General features: G+C 45.0%; 1 protein-coding gene across 7 annotated transcripts in view; it reads right to left on the bottom strand.

Moving 5' to 3' along the window:
• The window catches only part of slmap (sarcolemma associated protein), a 100072-nt gene that overhangs the window by 13010 nt on the left and 69608 nt on the right, over positions 1-17454 (bottom strand). For 3 of the 7 annotated variants that reach the window (XM_031899794.1, XM_031899797.1, XM_031899795.1), the window contains 3 exons: positions 12584-12640; positions 2998-3078; positions 2734-2796 (listed from right to left, as the gene is read on the bottom strand). In XM_031899794.1, the coding sequence (XP_031755654.1) occupies positions 2734-2796; positions 2998-3078; positions 12584-12640 (201 nt within the window). 7 annotated transcript variants of the gene reach the window in all.

Genomic DNA, 17454 nt, shown 5'->3' with positions numbered 1-17454 from the left:
TGGGACCGCCTGTTTTTCCTATTCCTGGCAATTAAAAGTCTGACTATTTGATAATTGAAAAATTACTATTTCCAGAGCTTTGTTAGGAATTTTGTCATAAATGTTTAATAACACCAGTTCTGAAGATAAAACAAAATCTTGTGAAATATAATTTGCTATCAGGGCAAATGCTCCAGAAGGATTGGATGGTAGAAGAGGAGCACCATATGTGTAACACGTCTCCTATTTCTTGGTTACCGGTACATCTCCAACAAGGATGAACAGTTCCTGGATAAACCCGTGACAATTTTAAGGGAGTAAGGTAACAATTGTATATCATTTTGTATAAATTCTCCTGGTGTGTTTTGCATTCCGTATAGCTAAGCTTGTTGCCAATCTTTCATACAGTGGAGGAAATAATGATTTGACCCCTCACTGATTTTGTAAGTTTGTCCAATGACAAAGAAATGAAAAGTCTCAGAACAGTATCATTTCAATGGTAGGTTTAACAGTGGCAGATAGCACATCAAAAGGAAAATCGAAAAAATAACTTTAAATAAAAGATAGCAACTGATTTGCATTTCATTGAGTGAAATAAGTTTTTGAACCCTCTAACAAAAAAAGACTTAATACTTAGTGGAAAAACCCTTGTTTGCAAGCACAGAGGTCAAACGTTTCTTGTAATTGATGACCAAGTTTGCGCCCATTTTAGGAGGAATGTTGGTCCCACTCCTCTTTGCAGATCATCTCTAAATCCCTAAGGTTTCGAGGCTGTCTCTGTGCAACTCTGAGCTTGAGCTCCCTCCATAGGTTTTCTATTGGATTAAGGTCCGGAGACTGACTAGGCCACTCCATGACCTTAATGTGCTTCTTCTTGAGCCACTCCTTTGTTGCCTTTGCTGTATGTTTTGGGTCATTGTCGTGCTGGAACACCCATCCACGACCCATTTTCAGTTTCCTGGCAGAGGGAAGGAGGTTGTCGTTCAGGATTTCACGATACATGGCTCCGTCCATTTTCCCGTTAATGCGAATAAGTTGTCCTGTGCCCTTAGCAGAAAAACACCCCCAAAGCAAAATGTTTCCACCCCCATGCTTGACGGTGGGGACGGTGTTTTGGGGGTCATAGGCAGCATTTTTCTTCCTCCAAACACAGCGAGTTGAGTTAATGCCAAAGAGCTCTATTTTGGTCTCATCAGACCACAGCACCTTCTCCCAGTCACTCACAGAATCATTCAGGTGTTCATTGGCAAACTTCAGACGGGCCTGCACATGTGCCTTCTTGAGCAGGGGGACCTTGCGAGCCCTGCAGGATTTTAATCCATTGCGGTGTAATGTGTTTCCAATGGTTTTCTTGGTGACTGTGGTCCCTGCTAATTTGAGGTCATTAACTAACTCCTCCCGTGTAGTTCTAGGATGCTTTTTCACCTTTCTCAGAATCATTGACACCCCACGAGGTGAGATCTTGCGTGGAGCCCCAGAGCGAGGTCGATTGATGGTCATTTTGTGCTCCTTCCATTTTCCAACAATCGCACCAACAGTTGTCACCTTCTCTCCCAGCTTCTTGCTAATGGTTTTGTAGCCCATTCCAGCCTTGTGCAGGTCTACAATTTTGTCTCTGACATCCTTGGACAGCTCTTTGGTCTTTCCCATGTTGGAGAGTTTGGAGTCTGCTTGATTGATTGATTCTGTGGACAGGTGTCTTTTATACAGGTGACTAGTTAAGACAGGTGTCCTTAATGAGGTTGACTAATTGAGTAGAAGTGTCTAACCACTCTGTGGGAGCCAGAACTCTTAATGGTTGGTAGGGGTTCAAAAACTTATTTCACTCAATGAAATGCAAATCAGTTGCTATCTTTTATTTAAAGTTATTTTTTCGATTTTCCTTTTGATGTGCTATCTGCCACTGTTAAAATAAACCTACCATTGAAATGATACTGTTCTGAGACTTTTCATTTCTTTGTCATTGGACAAACTTACAAAATCAGTGAGGGGTCAAATAATTATTTCCTCCACTGTATATAAGTTTTTATTTAGACATTTTTCCCCATTTCTCCATTGCAGGGATTTTTGTCAGATTTATGTCTCTTTAAAAGATTATAGATCCTTGCCAGACCTTTTTCTTTCTCCCTCCAAGAAGAATTATTTTCCTAAAATCTGATAATGATCTTAACTTGCTTCTGGTCTCTTTTCAACCCAACTTAACTATGTAACTATGGGTTGGACACCCAGGCTTTACAAGCCCAATCTGAAAACTGAGGTATTTTGGGCCAGCACCGATATATCAGTTTGGTCGAAAATAGACAAAGCAGATGACATCTGTGTGGGGCCCTGCTGTGCCCATACACAGGGCAATATTCCACTTCCCAGATTGGTCAGACCTTGTCCGATTTCGCCAACAACCAGGCCGGAAAAAAAGTCATTCCGAATGGAGAGGGTACAAACCTACAGCCCCTGTTATGTTAATGTGGCATAGAGAGATATTATCCGATTGGTTTATACCACGCTGCAATATGACTGGTCAGGGGCACAGCTGCACCAATGGTTAGGCACTCTCCTCAGAGACCCCCCAGGCGTTAGCGGAACATGGCATCTATGCATTTAGCTTGGCCTTTAGGCATCTAAAACAAACTGTCCAGTGAACAGCTACAGCATTACTATAGAATTTATTACTAACTGGTTAAATTGTAGCTGTTTGTCCCCTTAAACCTCTGACAGAGCCACTGACCATAGTGACAGTACCGCAAAGATATTTACCTTTCAATAGAGTGACTTTGTTAGGGGATTCGTTGAGCTCTTGTTCGTCCATTTGGCCGTCTGCTTCAAATAAAAAGAATGATAATATAAGTATAATGTCACTTACACATGTATCAGGTGTATACTGTATGGCAGGGTGCCCCATTGTGACATCCCTCAGTACATCATCATCATGCCAACGGCTCAGCCAATTAGGTTTCTCTGTGGTGATGACACAATGGAGCTTGTCCAATAATACTTCTCCCTGAGCTGAAGGCAAATTACCTGTAGTGTCGTCGCTGCTTTTCTCTTTGGACGGGCTGAGGGTGTCGGAGAGATCGGACTCCTTTGCTTCCGGCGGACTCTCTGTAACATAAAGTGCAGAAAACCCATAAGCCCCAGTATTCTCACAGTGACTAGGCATGGTGCTTATGCGCAGAGATATGAAGGGGACAGAGGCAAATGCCCATATAACTTAGCAAGAGCTGCCTCTGTGCCAGGGAAATGAAAATTCTTGTGCCGGTGCCAGTTGGAACGCTGCAGAGAGGCAATGTGTTGTTTGTAACTAGGATAACAAATCTAAAACAATCTCAAATGTTCTAGATGGCTCATTAGCACTCATCTTCCATTCTGATACACGGACAGCCATTAATTAAACACAGGAAAACTCTGTATCAGCAGTGGGGAAAGCAGCAACTGTCTAATTTCATGTATAATACCCCAGAACCCACAGCAGATAAATACAGTGCCAATTCCATGTATAATACCCCAGAACCCACAGCGGGATAAATACAGTGCCAATTCCATGTATAATACCCCAGAACCCACAGCGGGATAAATACAGTGCCAATTCCATGTATAATACCCCAGAACACACAGCAGATAAATACAGTGCCAATTCCATGTATAATACCCCAGAACCCACAGCGGGATAAATACAGTGCCAATTCCATGTATAATACCCCAGAACCCACAGCAGGATAAATACAGTGCCAATTCCATGTATAATACCCCAGAACACACAGCAGATAAATACAGTGCCAATTCCATGTATAATACCCCAGAACCCACAGCGGGATAAATACAGTGCCAATTCCATGTATAATACCCCAGAACCCACAGCGGGATAAATACAGTGCCAATTCCATGTATAATACCCCAGAACCCACAGCGGGATAAATACAGTGCCAATTCCATGTATAATACCCCAGAACCCACAGCAGGATAAATACAGTGCCAATTCCATGTATAATACCCCAGAACCCACAGCAGGATAAATACAGTGCCAATTCCATGTATAATACCCCAGAACCCACAGCAGGATAAATACAGTGCCAATTCCATGTATAATACCCCAGAACCCACAGCAGATAAATACAGCGCCAATTCCATGTATAATACCCCAGAACCCACAGCGGGATAAATACAGTGCCAATTCCATGTATAATACCCCAGAACCCCACAGCAGGATAAATACAGTGCCAATTCCATGTATAATACCCCAGAACCCACAGCAGATAAATACAGCGCCAATTCCATGTATAATACCCCAGAACCCACAGCAGGATAAATACAGTGCCAGTTCCATGTATAATACCCCAGAACCCACAGCAGGATAAATACAGAGTCAATTCCATGTATAATACCCCAGAACCCACAGCAGGATAAATACAGTGCCAATTCCATGTATAATACCCCAGAACCCACAGCAGGATAAATACAGTGCCAGTTCCATGTATAATACCCCAGAACCCACAGCAGGATAAATACAGAGTCAATTCCATGTATAATACCCCAGAACCCACAGCAGGATAAATACAGTGCCAATTCCATGTATAATACCCCAGAACCCACAGCAGGATAAATACAGTGCCAATTCCACGTATAATACCCCAGAACCCACAGCAGATCAATACAATCACTCAAATAACTGACTCCAGCACAAACAAAATCTAACAAAACAACAGACTTTGGCACAAGTCCTGCATGTAGAGAGACAGGATTTTATATCTGTCAATCAGAATCTGCCACCTGACTGCATGAAGACAGAAAGAAGAGAGACAGATGCAGAGAGGGGGGAAATAAAGTGCGACTTTATTATTTCAAAAACAGCACAGAATGTTTAATTGATTATATGTAAGAAATTTATTTTCAGTACAACAAAGCTTATACTAAATGTTTCCATCCATGATAGTTCCCCTTCAGCAAAGGAGCTTGCACTCTAATTGCACTCTAATTAAACACTATTTCTCCTGAAGTCTGTTAATGCATATTCTTATAGAACGTTATTGTAAGGTTTGTGTTCCATTCTGTCACCCTTTGGAACATGGGAAAGGGCAGAATATCTATTCTTTGATATAGCTGGCCCCCTACATACTGCCGACAGAACCCCAATATTGTTGTAGGGGCCCCCTGGTAACAACTGATTTCCAAAGCTAATGTACAAACCGACCAGCCTTACACAGGGCCCATATTGCTGCTTTGCTCTCGCCCAATAGCAGTGCCACATACACGCCTACACGCACAGGCGGAATACACTGTAAATACGCAACGTGACAGCGCAAAGTGCCGAGTTGCGACTCTCGCCAGGATGTATTAAGGGATGCCGACTCATGCTGCGCTCTTATTAACTGTCAGGGAATGCACTAACACGCATTCTACATCTGATACGTAACACTTGGGAGATTAGTCGGCTATTATCGGCATTCTTTCCCAAATAGGGTCTCATTGTCCCGACGGGACTTGCTCGTGTCTAGAACAGCAGAACGGAACGTACCGAGCGCAATGGGTCTGTCTGCACACACTACAAACAGTTTGTGATTTTTGGGGAAAAATAAAGAAAACTGTTCTCTCCCACCCATCCCTGTCGCAGGCAGAACAGGGGGGGTAAAAACACACTACATAATAATTAGAATAAAGGGTTAAACTGGAGCCTTTCTTCAACCTTAGCTACTAACAGGATGAACATAACTGATTGCAGAATACATTCGAGATACATACACGTCTATAGTTCATAGTACCCGAGTATAATACCCCAGAACCCACAGCAGGATAAATACAGTGCCAATTCCATGTATAATACCCCAGAACCCACAGCGGGATAAATACAGCGCCAATTCCATGTATAATACCCCAGAACCCACAGCGGGATAAATACAGTGCCAATTCCATGTATAATACCCCAGAACCCACAGCGGGATAAATACAGTGCCAATTCCATGTATAATACCCCAGAACCCACAGCAGATAAATACAGTGCCAATTCCATGTATAATACCCCAGAACCCACAGCAGGATAAATACAGTGCCAGTTCCATGTATAATACCCCAGAACCCACAGCAGGATAAATACAGTGCCAATTCCATGTATAATACCCCAGAACCCACAGCGGGATAAATACAGTGCCAATTCCATGTATAATACCCCAGAACCCACAGCATGATAAATACAGTGCCAATTCCATGTATAATACCCCAGAACCCACAGCAGATATAGTGCCAATTCCATGTATAATACCCCAGAACCCACAGCAGATATAGTGCCAATTCCATGTATAATACCCCAGAACCCACAGCAGATATAGTGCCAATTCCATGTATAATACCCCAGAACCCACAGCAGATATAGTGCCAATTCCATGTATTATACCCCAGAACCCACAGCAGATAAATACAGTGCCAATTCCATGTATAATACCCCAGAACACACAGCAGGATAAATACAGTGCCAATTCCATGTATAATACCCCAGAACCCACAGCAGGATAAATACAGTGCCAATTCCATGTATAATACCCCAGAACCCACAGCAGGATAAATACAGTGCCAATTCCATGTATAATACCCCAGAACCCACAGCAGATAAATACAGTGCCAATTCCATGTATAATACCCCAGAACAGACAGCAGGATAAATACAGTGCCAATTCCATGTATAATACCCCAGAACCCACAGCAGGATAAATACAGTGCCAATTCCATGTATAATACCCCAGAACCCACAGCAGATAAATACAGTGCCAATTCCATGTATAATACCCCAGAACAGACAGCAGATAAATACAGTGCCAATTCCATGTATAATACCCCAGAACAGACAGCAGGATAAATACAGTGCCAATTCCATGTATAATACCCCAGAACCCACAGCAGGATAAATACAGTGCCAATTCCATGTATAATACCCCAGAACCCACAGCAGATAAATACAGTGCCAATTCCATGTATAATACCCCAGAACCCACAGCAGGATAAATACTGTGCCAATTCCATGTATAATACCCCAGAACCCACAGCAGGATAAATACTGTGCCAATTCCATGTATAATACCCCAGAACCCACAGCAGGATAAATACTGTGCCAATTCCATGTATAATACCCCAGAACCCACAGCAGGATAAATACTGTGCCAATTCCATGTATAATACCCCAGAACCCACAGCGGGATAAATACAGTGCCAATTCCATGTATAATACCCCAGAACCCACAGCGGGATAAATACAGTGCCAATTCCATGTATAATACCCCAGAACCCACAGCAGGATAAATACAGTGCCAATTCCATGTATAATACCCCAGAACCCACAGCAGGATAAATACAGTGCCAGTTCCATGTATAATACCCCAGAACCCACAGCAGGATAAATACAGTGCCAATTCCATGTATAATACCCCAGAACCCACAGCGGGATAAATACAGTGCCAATTCCATGTATAATACCCCAGAACCCACAGCATGATAAATACAGTGCCAATTCCATGTATAATACCCCAGAACCCACAGCAGATATAGTGCCAATTCCATGTATAATACCCCAGAACCCACAGCAGATATAGTGCCAATTCCATGTATAATACCCCAGAACCCACAGCAGATATAGTGCCAATCCATGTATTATACCCAGAACCCACAGCAGATAAATACAGTGCCAATTCCATGTATAATACCCCAGAACACACAGCAGGATAAATACAGTGCCAATTCCATGTATAATACCCCAGAACCCACAGCAGGAATAAATACAGTGCCAATTCCATGTATAATACCCCAGAACCCACAGCAGGATAAATACAGTGCCAATTCCATGTATAATACCCCAGAACCCACAGCAGATAAATACAGTGCCAATTCCATGTATAATACCCAGAACAGACAGCAGGATAAATACAGTGCCAATTCCATGTATAATACCCCAGAACCCACAGCAGATAAATACAGTGCCAATTCCATGTATAATACCCCAGAACCCACAGCAGGATAAATACAGTGCCAATTCCATGTATAATACCCCAGAACCCACAGCAGATAAATACAGTGCCAATTCCATGTATAATACCCCAGAACCCACAGCAGGATAAATACAGTGCCAATTCCATGTATAATACCCAGAACCCACAGCAGATAAATACAGTGCCAATTCCATGTATAATACCCCAGAACAGACAGCAGATAAATACAGTGCCAATTCCATGTATAATACCCCAGAACAGACAGCAGGATAAATACAGTGCCAATTCCATGTATAATACCCAACCAGGATAACAGGCCATCCAGAAACCCAGACAGACAGCAGGATAAATACAGTGCCAATTCCATGTATAATACCCCAGAACCCACAGCAGATAAATACAGTGCCAATTCCATGTATAATACCCAGAACCCACAGCAGATAAATACAGTGCCAATTCCATGTATAATACCCCAGAACCCACAGCAGGATAAATACAGTGCCAATTCCATGTATAATACCCCAGACCCACAGCAGGATAAATACAGTGCCAATTCCATGTATAATACCCCAGAACCCACAGCAGGATAAATACAGTGCCAATTCCATGTATAATACCCCAGAACCCACAGCAGGATAAATACAGTGCCAATTCCATGTATAATACCCCAGAACCCACAGCAGGATAAATACAGTGCCAATTCCATGTATAATACCCCAGAACCTACAGCAGGATAAATACAGTGCCAATTCCATGTATAATACCCCAGAACCCACAGCAGGATAAATACAGTGCCAATTCCATGTATAATACCCTTGAACCCACAGCAGGATAAATACAGTGCCAATTCCATGTATAATACCCTTGAACCCACAGCAGGATAAATACAGTGCCAATTCCATGTATAATACCCCAGAACCCACAGCGGGATAAATACAGTGCCAATTCCATGTATAATACCCAGAACCCACAGCAGGGATAAATACAGTGCCAATTCCATGTATAATACCCCAGAACCTACAGCGGGATAAATACAGTGCCAATTCCATGTATAATACCCCAGAACCCACAGCAGATAAATACAGTGCCAATTCCATGTATATACCCCAGAACCCACAGCAGGATAAATACAGTGCCAATTCCATGTATAATACCCCAGAACCCACAGCAGGATAAATACAGTGCCAATTCCATGTATAATACCCCAGAACCCACAGCAGGATAAATACAGTGCCAATTCCATGTATAATACCCCAGAACCCACAGCGGGATAAATACAGTGCCAATTCCATGTATAATACCCCAGAACCCACAGCGGGATAAATACAGTGCCAATTCCATGTATAATACCCCAGAACCCACAGCGGGATAAATACAGTGCCAATTCCATGTATAATACCCCAGAACCCACAGCGGGATAAATACAGTGCCAATTCCATGTATAATACCCCAGAACCCACAGCAGGATAAATACAGTGCCAATTCCATGTATAATACCCCAGAACCCACAGCAGATAAATACAGTGCCAATTCCATGTATAATACCCCAGAACCCACAGCGGGATAAATACAGTGCCAATTCCATGTATAATACCCCAGAACCCACAGCGGGATAAATACAGTGCCAATTCCATGTATAATACCCCAGAACCCACAGCAGGATAAATACAGTGCCAATTCCATGTATAATACCCAGAACCCACAGCAGATAAATACAGTGCCAATTCCATGTTACCCCAGAACCACAGCGGGATAAATACAGTGCCAATTCCATGTATAATACCCCAGAACCCACAGCGGGATAAATACAGTGCCAATTCCATGTATAATACCCAGAACCCACAGCGGGATAATACAGTGCCAATTCCATGTATAATACCCCAGAACCCACAGCGGGATAAATACAGTGCCAATTCCATGTATAATACCCCAGAACCCACAGCGGGATAAATACAGTGCAATTCCATGTATAATACCCCAGAACCCACAGCGGGATAAATACAGTGCCAATTCCATGTATAATACCCCAGAACCCACAGCGATAAATACAGTGCCAATTCCATGTATAATACCCCAGAACCCACAGCAGATAAATACAGTGCCAATTCCATGTATAATACCCCAGAACCCACAGCGGGATAAATACAGTGCCAATTCCATGTATAATACCCCAGAACCCACAGCGGGATAAATACAGTGCCAATTCCATGTATAATACCCCAGAACCACAGCGGGATAAATACAGTGCCAATTCCATGTATAATACCCCAGAACCCACAGCGGGATAAATACAGTGCCAATTCCATGTATAATACCCCAGAACCCACAGCGGGATAAATACAGTGCCAATTCCATGTATAATACCCCAGAACCCACAGCAGGATAAATACAGTGCCAATTCCATGTACAATACCCCAGAACCCACAGCGGGATAAATACAGTGCCAATTCCATGTATAATACCCCAGAACCCACAGCAGGATAAATACAGTGCCAATTCCATGTATAATACCCCAGAACCCACAGCAGATAAATACAGTGCCAATTCCATGTATAATACCCCAGAACCCACAGCAGATAAATACAGTGCCAATTCCATGTATAATACCCCAGAACACACAGCAGGATAAATACAGTGCCAATTCCATGTATAATACCCCAGAACCCACAGCAGGATAAATACAGTGCCAATTCCATGTATAATACCCCAGAACCCACAGCGGGATAAATACAGTGCCAATTCCATGTATAATACCCCAGAACCCACAGCAGGATAAATACAGTGCCAATTCCATGTATAATACCCCAGAACCCACAGCAGATAAATACAGTGCCAATGTAAGTTAAAACCCCACCCACATAAAATTTGGTTCCACAGTAGAAACTCCCCAAATTGCTACAATTAACACTATGGCTGAGTAAGGGGATTAAAAAAAATGTACATTGTATGGACATTTCCCATGAGAGGCAAGGCCTCCCCCTACTGTTTATGGTATGTATATAACTGGTGGAACCTACCCCCAACCTACTGCCTGACTGCACCCCTCCCTGGGTCTTGGCCGGGGCACAAGAATCATTTTCTAATCTTATCGGTTCCGCACACAAGCTCTGCTCTAGCAGGACCATGTATGGGCAAAATGACAGATGCCCAGACCCCTTTGGAACGGGCCTATGCTGAGGAGGAGTTGGCCACGGCCACAATCCCCCAAATCCCACAAGCAGCCGGCATTGGGAAAGGATTAACCCTTTAATGCCAACACCCTTACATTAGAGGGTCTGGTTATGTCCAGCGTTTAAAAGGGATGAGCACCATTACATTTGGAAGCATTATTATTATTATTATTATTATTAACATTTATTTATAAAGCACCAACATATCCCGCAGCGCTGTACAATAGGTGGGTTTCATACATTGGGCATACAGAGTAACATACAGGAAGGGAGCCCTGCCCAAAAGAGCTTACACTCTACAAGGAGTAACATATAAAGCAATCAGTAACCGATACAGGAGGGGAAGGGAGCCCTGCCCCAAAGAGCTTACACTCTACAAGGAGTAACATATAAAGCAATCAGTAACCGATACAAGAGGGGAAGAGGGCCCTGCCCAAAAGAGCTTACAATCTACAAGGAGTAACATATAAAGCAACCAATAACCGATACAAGAGGGGAAGAGAGCCCTACCCAAAAGAGCTTACACTCTACAAGGAGTAACATATAAAGCAATCAGTAACCGATACAGGAGGGGAAGGGAGCCCTGCCCAAAAGAGCTTACACTCTACAAGGAGTAACATATAAAGCAACCAATAACCGATACAGGAGGGGAAGGGAGCCCTGCCCCAAAGAGCTTACACTCTACAAGGAGTAACATATACAGCAATCAATAACCGATACAGGAGGGGAAGGGAGCCCTGCCCCAAAGAGCTTACACTCTACAAGGAGTAACATATAAAGCAATCAATAACCGATACAGGAGGGGAAGAGAGCCCTGCCCAAAAGAGCTTACACTCTACAAGGAGTAACATATAAAGCAATCAGTAACCGATACAGGAGGGGAAGGGAGCCCTGCCCAAAAGAGCTTACAATCTACAAGGAGTAACATATAAAGCAATCAGTAACCGATACAGGAGGGGAAGAGAGCCCTGCCCAAAAGAGCTTATAGCAGAACTACAACTCCCAGCAGCCACAAAGAGCTGAAAGAAGTTGTAGGAAAGACATCCCTTGGCACAGTGAAACTAATTCTGTGCTGTTTCCCAATATACATATATTACACATCTTCTTTGGTTCTACGTTATTAGTAATGCCCTGGTGGTTCTGACAAGGTAGCAGCAATGTAACCTGTAAAGAAGCATTCACGGCTGATTCTGCTACATTGTTTCAAGAGACAGAACTAGCACTGCAGAAAGGGACGGACAAATACTGCTTTCAATATTGATTAATGTATATTAGTTGCTTAGAATAACATTTTCAAAGTATCTTTGGGTTTATATGCCCTTTAAATAAACAATTTAAAGACTGCAGGAACCCTGGAAAGTTACAGACATTAAGAGACGGAGGTTATTTCTCAGGGAGGCAGTTACTTGCCTGCACTATATGAATATGGGGCAGATAAGAAAAGGATTTTGGGCAGAGAAGCCCATTTACCTTTCAAGCGCTGCCGCTCCTGGTCGCCTCGGATCAGGTGTTGGTCGATCAGTTTGTCTGCCAAATAGAGGAAAGGATCTAGTGAGTGTCGGCAGGGGGATCTGGTTCATCTCACATTCCATGCCCTTATTAACAGCGGGAGGAGGGCCCGAGCCAGTCCCACGGGGCTACAGGCAGGGGTAGGCTGCACGCCTGGTAATGCAGCTATTTATAACAAAGCAGCGCCACAATGGGACACAGTGACCGATTCACATGGGGAATAGAACTCCCCGACTTTGCCTGTAGTTACGCAGGAACCCTAACTGCACCAACACGGAGAATGAGAAAGAAAGGGAAAAGCCCCAATTATATGGAATCACAAGCTAATGCCGCTCGGCTTTCTACTGAGGCAATGGGAATGTAATTATCTGGGTAAATTGCCCCAAAAAGGCCCTAGGATTTGGTGCATACGATGCTTGGGGCTCTTATTGTACCTATGTACATACATGTCTACTATTTTTTTCTTATTTTTTTTTTTTGTCCCTGAGGAAGAGCACAGATTGTGCTCGAAACGTTGGAATTTTTTCAATAAAACCACTTTTTCTTTTGTATCAAGTCCCTGTGTGTGCGGCACTCTTTCTACTATATTTTTGTTTTTTGACCTGCACCAAGGGCATTTGGACTTGTATAGGGTGTGCTCCTCCCTGTATACTATATATATATGTATATATATATATATATATATACACACACACACACACACACACGGATAGATAGAGGATAGATGATAGAGAATAGATAGAGGATAGATGATAGAGAATAGATAGAGGATAGATAGAGGATAGATAGATAGAGAATAGATAGATAGATAGATAGATAGATAGAGGATAGATAGAGGATAGATAGATAGATAGACAGAGGATAGATGATAGAGAATAGATAGAGGATAGATAGAGGATAGATAGATAGATAGATAGAGGATAGATAGAGGATAGATAGATAGATAGACAGAGGATAGATAGAGGATAGATAGATAGATAGATAGATAGATAGATAGATAGATAGATAGAGGATAGATAGATAGATAGATAGAGGATAGATAGAGGATAGATAGATAGATAGACAGAGGATAGATAGAGGATAGATAGATAGATAGATAGATAGATAGATAGATAGATAGAGCATAGATAGATAGAGGGATAGACAGATGACAGATGATAGATAGATAGATAGAGGATAGATGATAGAGAATAGATAGATAGATACAGCCAAGTCCCTTTTCCACATTCACATGTTACTAAAATTCCCCACCAGTGGTGCATGGTCTATGGAGTTTTCTATTGGGTTTTGCTGGCAAGTCTATGCACTATAGCACCACCTAGAGGCAGAATTTAACACTTAAAAATGGTGTCTGGACATGGTGAGACAAAATGTGAAAACTTGCTGGCTGCAATCTGTATATGTGTGTAAAGGGTCAGCCTCCAACCCACTGCCGATTAATTCCTATAACTGCATGAAAAGTGAAGGAATAATTTCATATCTAGCCAATCAAAAACAGGAAACCGGCCCATATATAATTTAGTTGAATATAACGTATATATACATATTTCTTGCACAGAGAAGATCTTGTAGGACATTGGCTTACAGAAGTGTGCCGAGGCTTCAGCAGTAACTGAGAACTGTGCTGACCCAAATCTGCAGCACGTGGCCCCCCCAGTGATACCCCCCCCATACTGTAGAGAGGCACGTGGGTTACTGGCTGCCCAGCGACGCCCCGTCTCAGGGAGCGAATCAGCTTAAAGACACAGAACATCAGTACCATAGTAACACTGCCTGAAATGTGGCTGAAGAACCACTGCAGCCATTAGGGAACCCTGCAGTCACTCTAAGAGACTGTCACATGACACAAGTGTCTCTGTAAGGGCCCAGGCTTAGGGCCACAAGGAATTTCTGCGGTGCATGAGGCCTGCCAAGTAAATCTCAACCAATCTACGTAAGAGAAATTCTCACTCTAATGGGATTTGTAACCTGGAACAGACCCTAAATATTCCCTGAGAGCAACATGTGTCAGCAGAACTGAATGAGCCCTAAAGGGAGTGTGTCTCCCCAGGGAATAAATACAAACAGGTGTCCTGTCACCCATCACTCCTCCTCCCCTCTGGGTCACCCATCGCTCCTCCTCCCCTCTGGGTCACCCATCGCTCCTCCTCCCCTCTGGGTCACCCATCGCTCCTCCTCCCCTCTGGGTTACCCATGGCTCCTCCTCCCCTCTGGGTCACCCATCGCTCCTCCTCCCCTCTGGGTCACCCATCGCTCCTCCTCCCCTCTGGGTCACCCATCGCTCCTCCTCCCCTCTGGGTCGCCCATCGCTCCTCCTCCCCCCTGGGTCGCCCATCGCTCCTCCTCCCCTCTGGGTCGCCCATGGCTCCTCCTCCCCTCTGGGTCGCCCATGGCTCCTCCTCCCCTCTGGGTCGCCCATCGCTCCTCCTCCCCTCTGGGTCGCCCATCGCTCCTCCTCCCCTCTGGGTCGCCCATCGCTCCTCCTCCCCCCTGGGTCGCCCATCGCTCCTCCTCCCCCCTGGGTCGCCCATCGCTCCTCCTCCCCCCTGGGTCGCCCATCGCTCCTTCTCCCCTCTGGGTCACCCATCGCTCCTTCTCCCCTCTGGGTCGCCCATCGCTCCTTCTCCCCTCTGGGTCACCCATCGCTCCTTCTCCCCTCTGGGTCGCCCATCGCTCCTTCTCCCCTCTGGGTCACCCATCGCTCCTCCTCCCCTCTGGGTCGCCCATCGCTCCTTCTCCCCTCTCGGTCACCCATCGCTCCTTCTCCCCTCTGGGTCGCCCATCGCTCCTTCTCCCCTCTGGGTCGCCCATCGCTCCTTCTCCCCTCTGGGTCACCCATCGCTCCTTCTCCCCTCTGGGTCGCCCATCGCTCCTTCTCCCCTCTGGGTCACCCATCGCTCCTTCTCCCCTCTGGGTCGCCCATTGCTCCTTCTCCCCTCTGGGTCACCCATCGCTCCTTCTCCCCTCTGGGTCGCCCATTGCTCCTTCTCCCCTCTGGGTCACCCATCGCTCCTCCTCCCCTCTGGGTCGCCCATCGCTCCTTCTCCCCTCTCGGTCACCCATCGCTCCTTCTCCCCTCTGGGTCACCCATCGCTCCTCCTCCCCTCTGGGTCGCCCATCGCTCCTTCTCCCCTCTGGGTCACCCATCGCTCCTCCTCCCCTCTGGGTCGCCCATCGCTCCTTCTCCCCTCTCGGTCACCCATCGCTCCTTCTCCCCTCTGGGTCGCCCATCTCTCCTTCTCCCTTCTCATTAACCCATCACTCCATTGTAATAACCTGCGGGCACAGAAGTGGACAGTAGTCATTGCCAGGAGACTATTACCGGAGATGCTGTTCCAGATTTGTGATTTAAGCTGATGGCCCATATGCCGTTACATGAGAAACTGACTAAGAGCTGAAACCAAACAGTAGTTGGACTTACATTAAAGCAAATAAAGTAGGGCAAAGTAGCCCAGTTCTTCAGTTCTTTTTGAACTACAACTCCCAAGCAGACTGTCCAACAGCTGGAGGGTGTACAGCTGTATTTAAACAGCAGCTTCAGGATATTGGTTTTGCCCTGTATTCTTTGGCCTTATTGTGTTATGAAAGAGTTAATAGGTGCCAGGAGGGTTGGGCAGTGCCATTTCCATTCATTTCCCCCCTGTGCCAGTCCATGTGTCCCTCCTGTCACTCGGCAGGGGAAATATCTGGCTGCTGAATCCACGTTACTAAAATGCTCCGAATGAGCCACGCGGCCAGCGACTCCCGGAGCCCACACCTGCTCTCTCTAGGGAAGCCCTGCCCCAGCGTGAGGATACCCAATACCCTGACAGCACCGGGGGCATCTATTAATAACCACTGCCATCTCTGCAAACATCTGCCCCCAAGCACAAGGGATCTGTATAACCAAGGCCTCCCTCCCTGCCAGCAAATGCCTGGCACTAAGTGGCAAAACCTGTAAATCTGTCACCGCACAACCACAGAATGTGACACTCTAAACCAGGGACTTAACGGCAATGTATAAATAGACATGACCTCTGGCTCCCAATTATCCCCGGGGGCTTCAATCAGCACAAGACTAACTTCCTAGGAGGCCATGGTATAAATATTTATACGCGGGGTTAATACTAAAGGAAGCCCGTTGGTACATGGGGCATCCCAGGAGCTGAAAGCAAACAGAAGCCAGTGAAGTTTACAAATAAAATACATGAAATAACATTAATATCATTAGAGGTAGCCAGCACTTTGTACAGACACCAGTTCATAGGAACAGCCAATAAATCACAAACGTGTTGGGAGAGGTAACACAAGCCGGGCTGTAGGAGTAACAGAACCCCCCGGTGCCCACGCTGAGTAATGGATCCAGCAGGTTAACACTGTATATTGGCTCAGGGACTCGGGGACTCGCAGCCAAAATGCATCGCACAGCTGAAAGCCATCTGCTCCGACTCCAGCTGTGGGGCTGCACCTATTACTGCTCCATGTCAGAGCTTGGCAGGGTGAAAAAGTTCCGAATATACTGCAAATGTAACCGCCGGTGGGCAATATTGTGCTGCAGATGAGGGAGAGCTGAGGCCATCAGAATGGACATTGATTCCAACTGACAAGGAATGGAACACATTGCCGACATCCAGTATTTCACACATTGCACATCAGAACCCTATGAGGTTGTGCCAGCATGGTTTTATACCTAACAGATCTTGCCAGACTAATTTAGTCGCCTTTTATGAGGAGGTGAGCAGGAACCTAGACTCTGGGATGACAGTGGATGTGATCTACTTAGACTTTGCTAAAAAGCATTTGATACAGTACCGCATAGTACAAGTAAATGGTAAAACTGAGGAATATTGGCC

Source organism: Xenopus tropicalis, chromosome 4, assembly GCF_000004195.4.
Source record: "Xenopus tropicalis strain Nigerian chromosome 4, UCB_Xtro_10.0, whole genome shotgun sequence".
NCBI lineage: Eukaryota > Metazoa > Chordata > Amphibia > Anura > Pipidae > Xenopus > Xenopus tropicalis.
The sequence above is the reverse complement of the archived record's forward strand: the minus strand, read 5'-3'. Positions and strand labels throughout refer to the sequence as shown.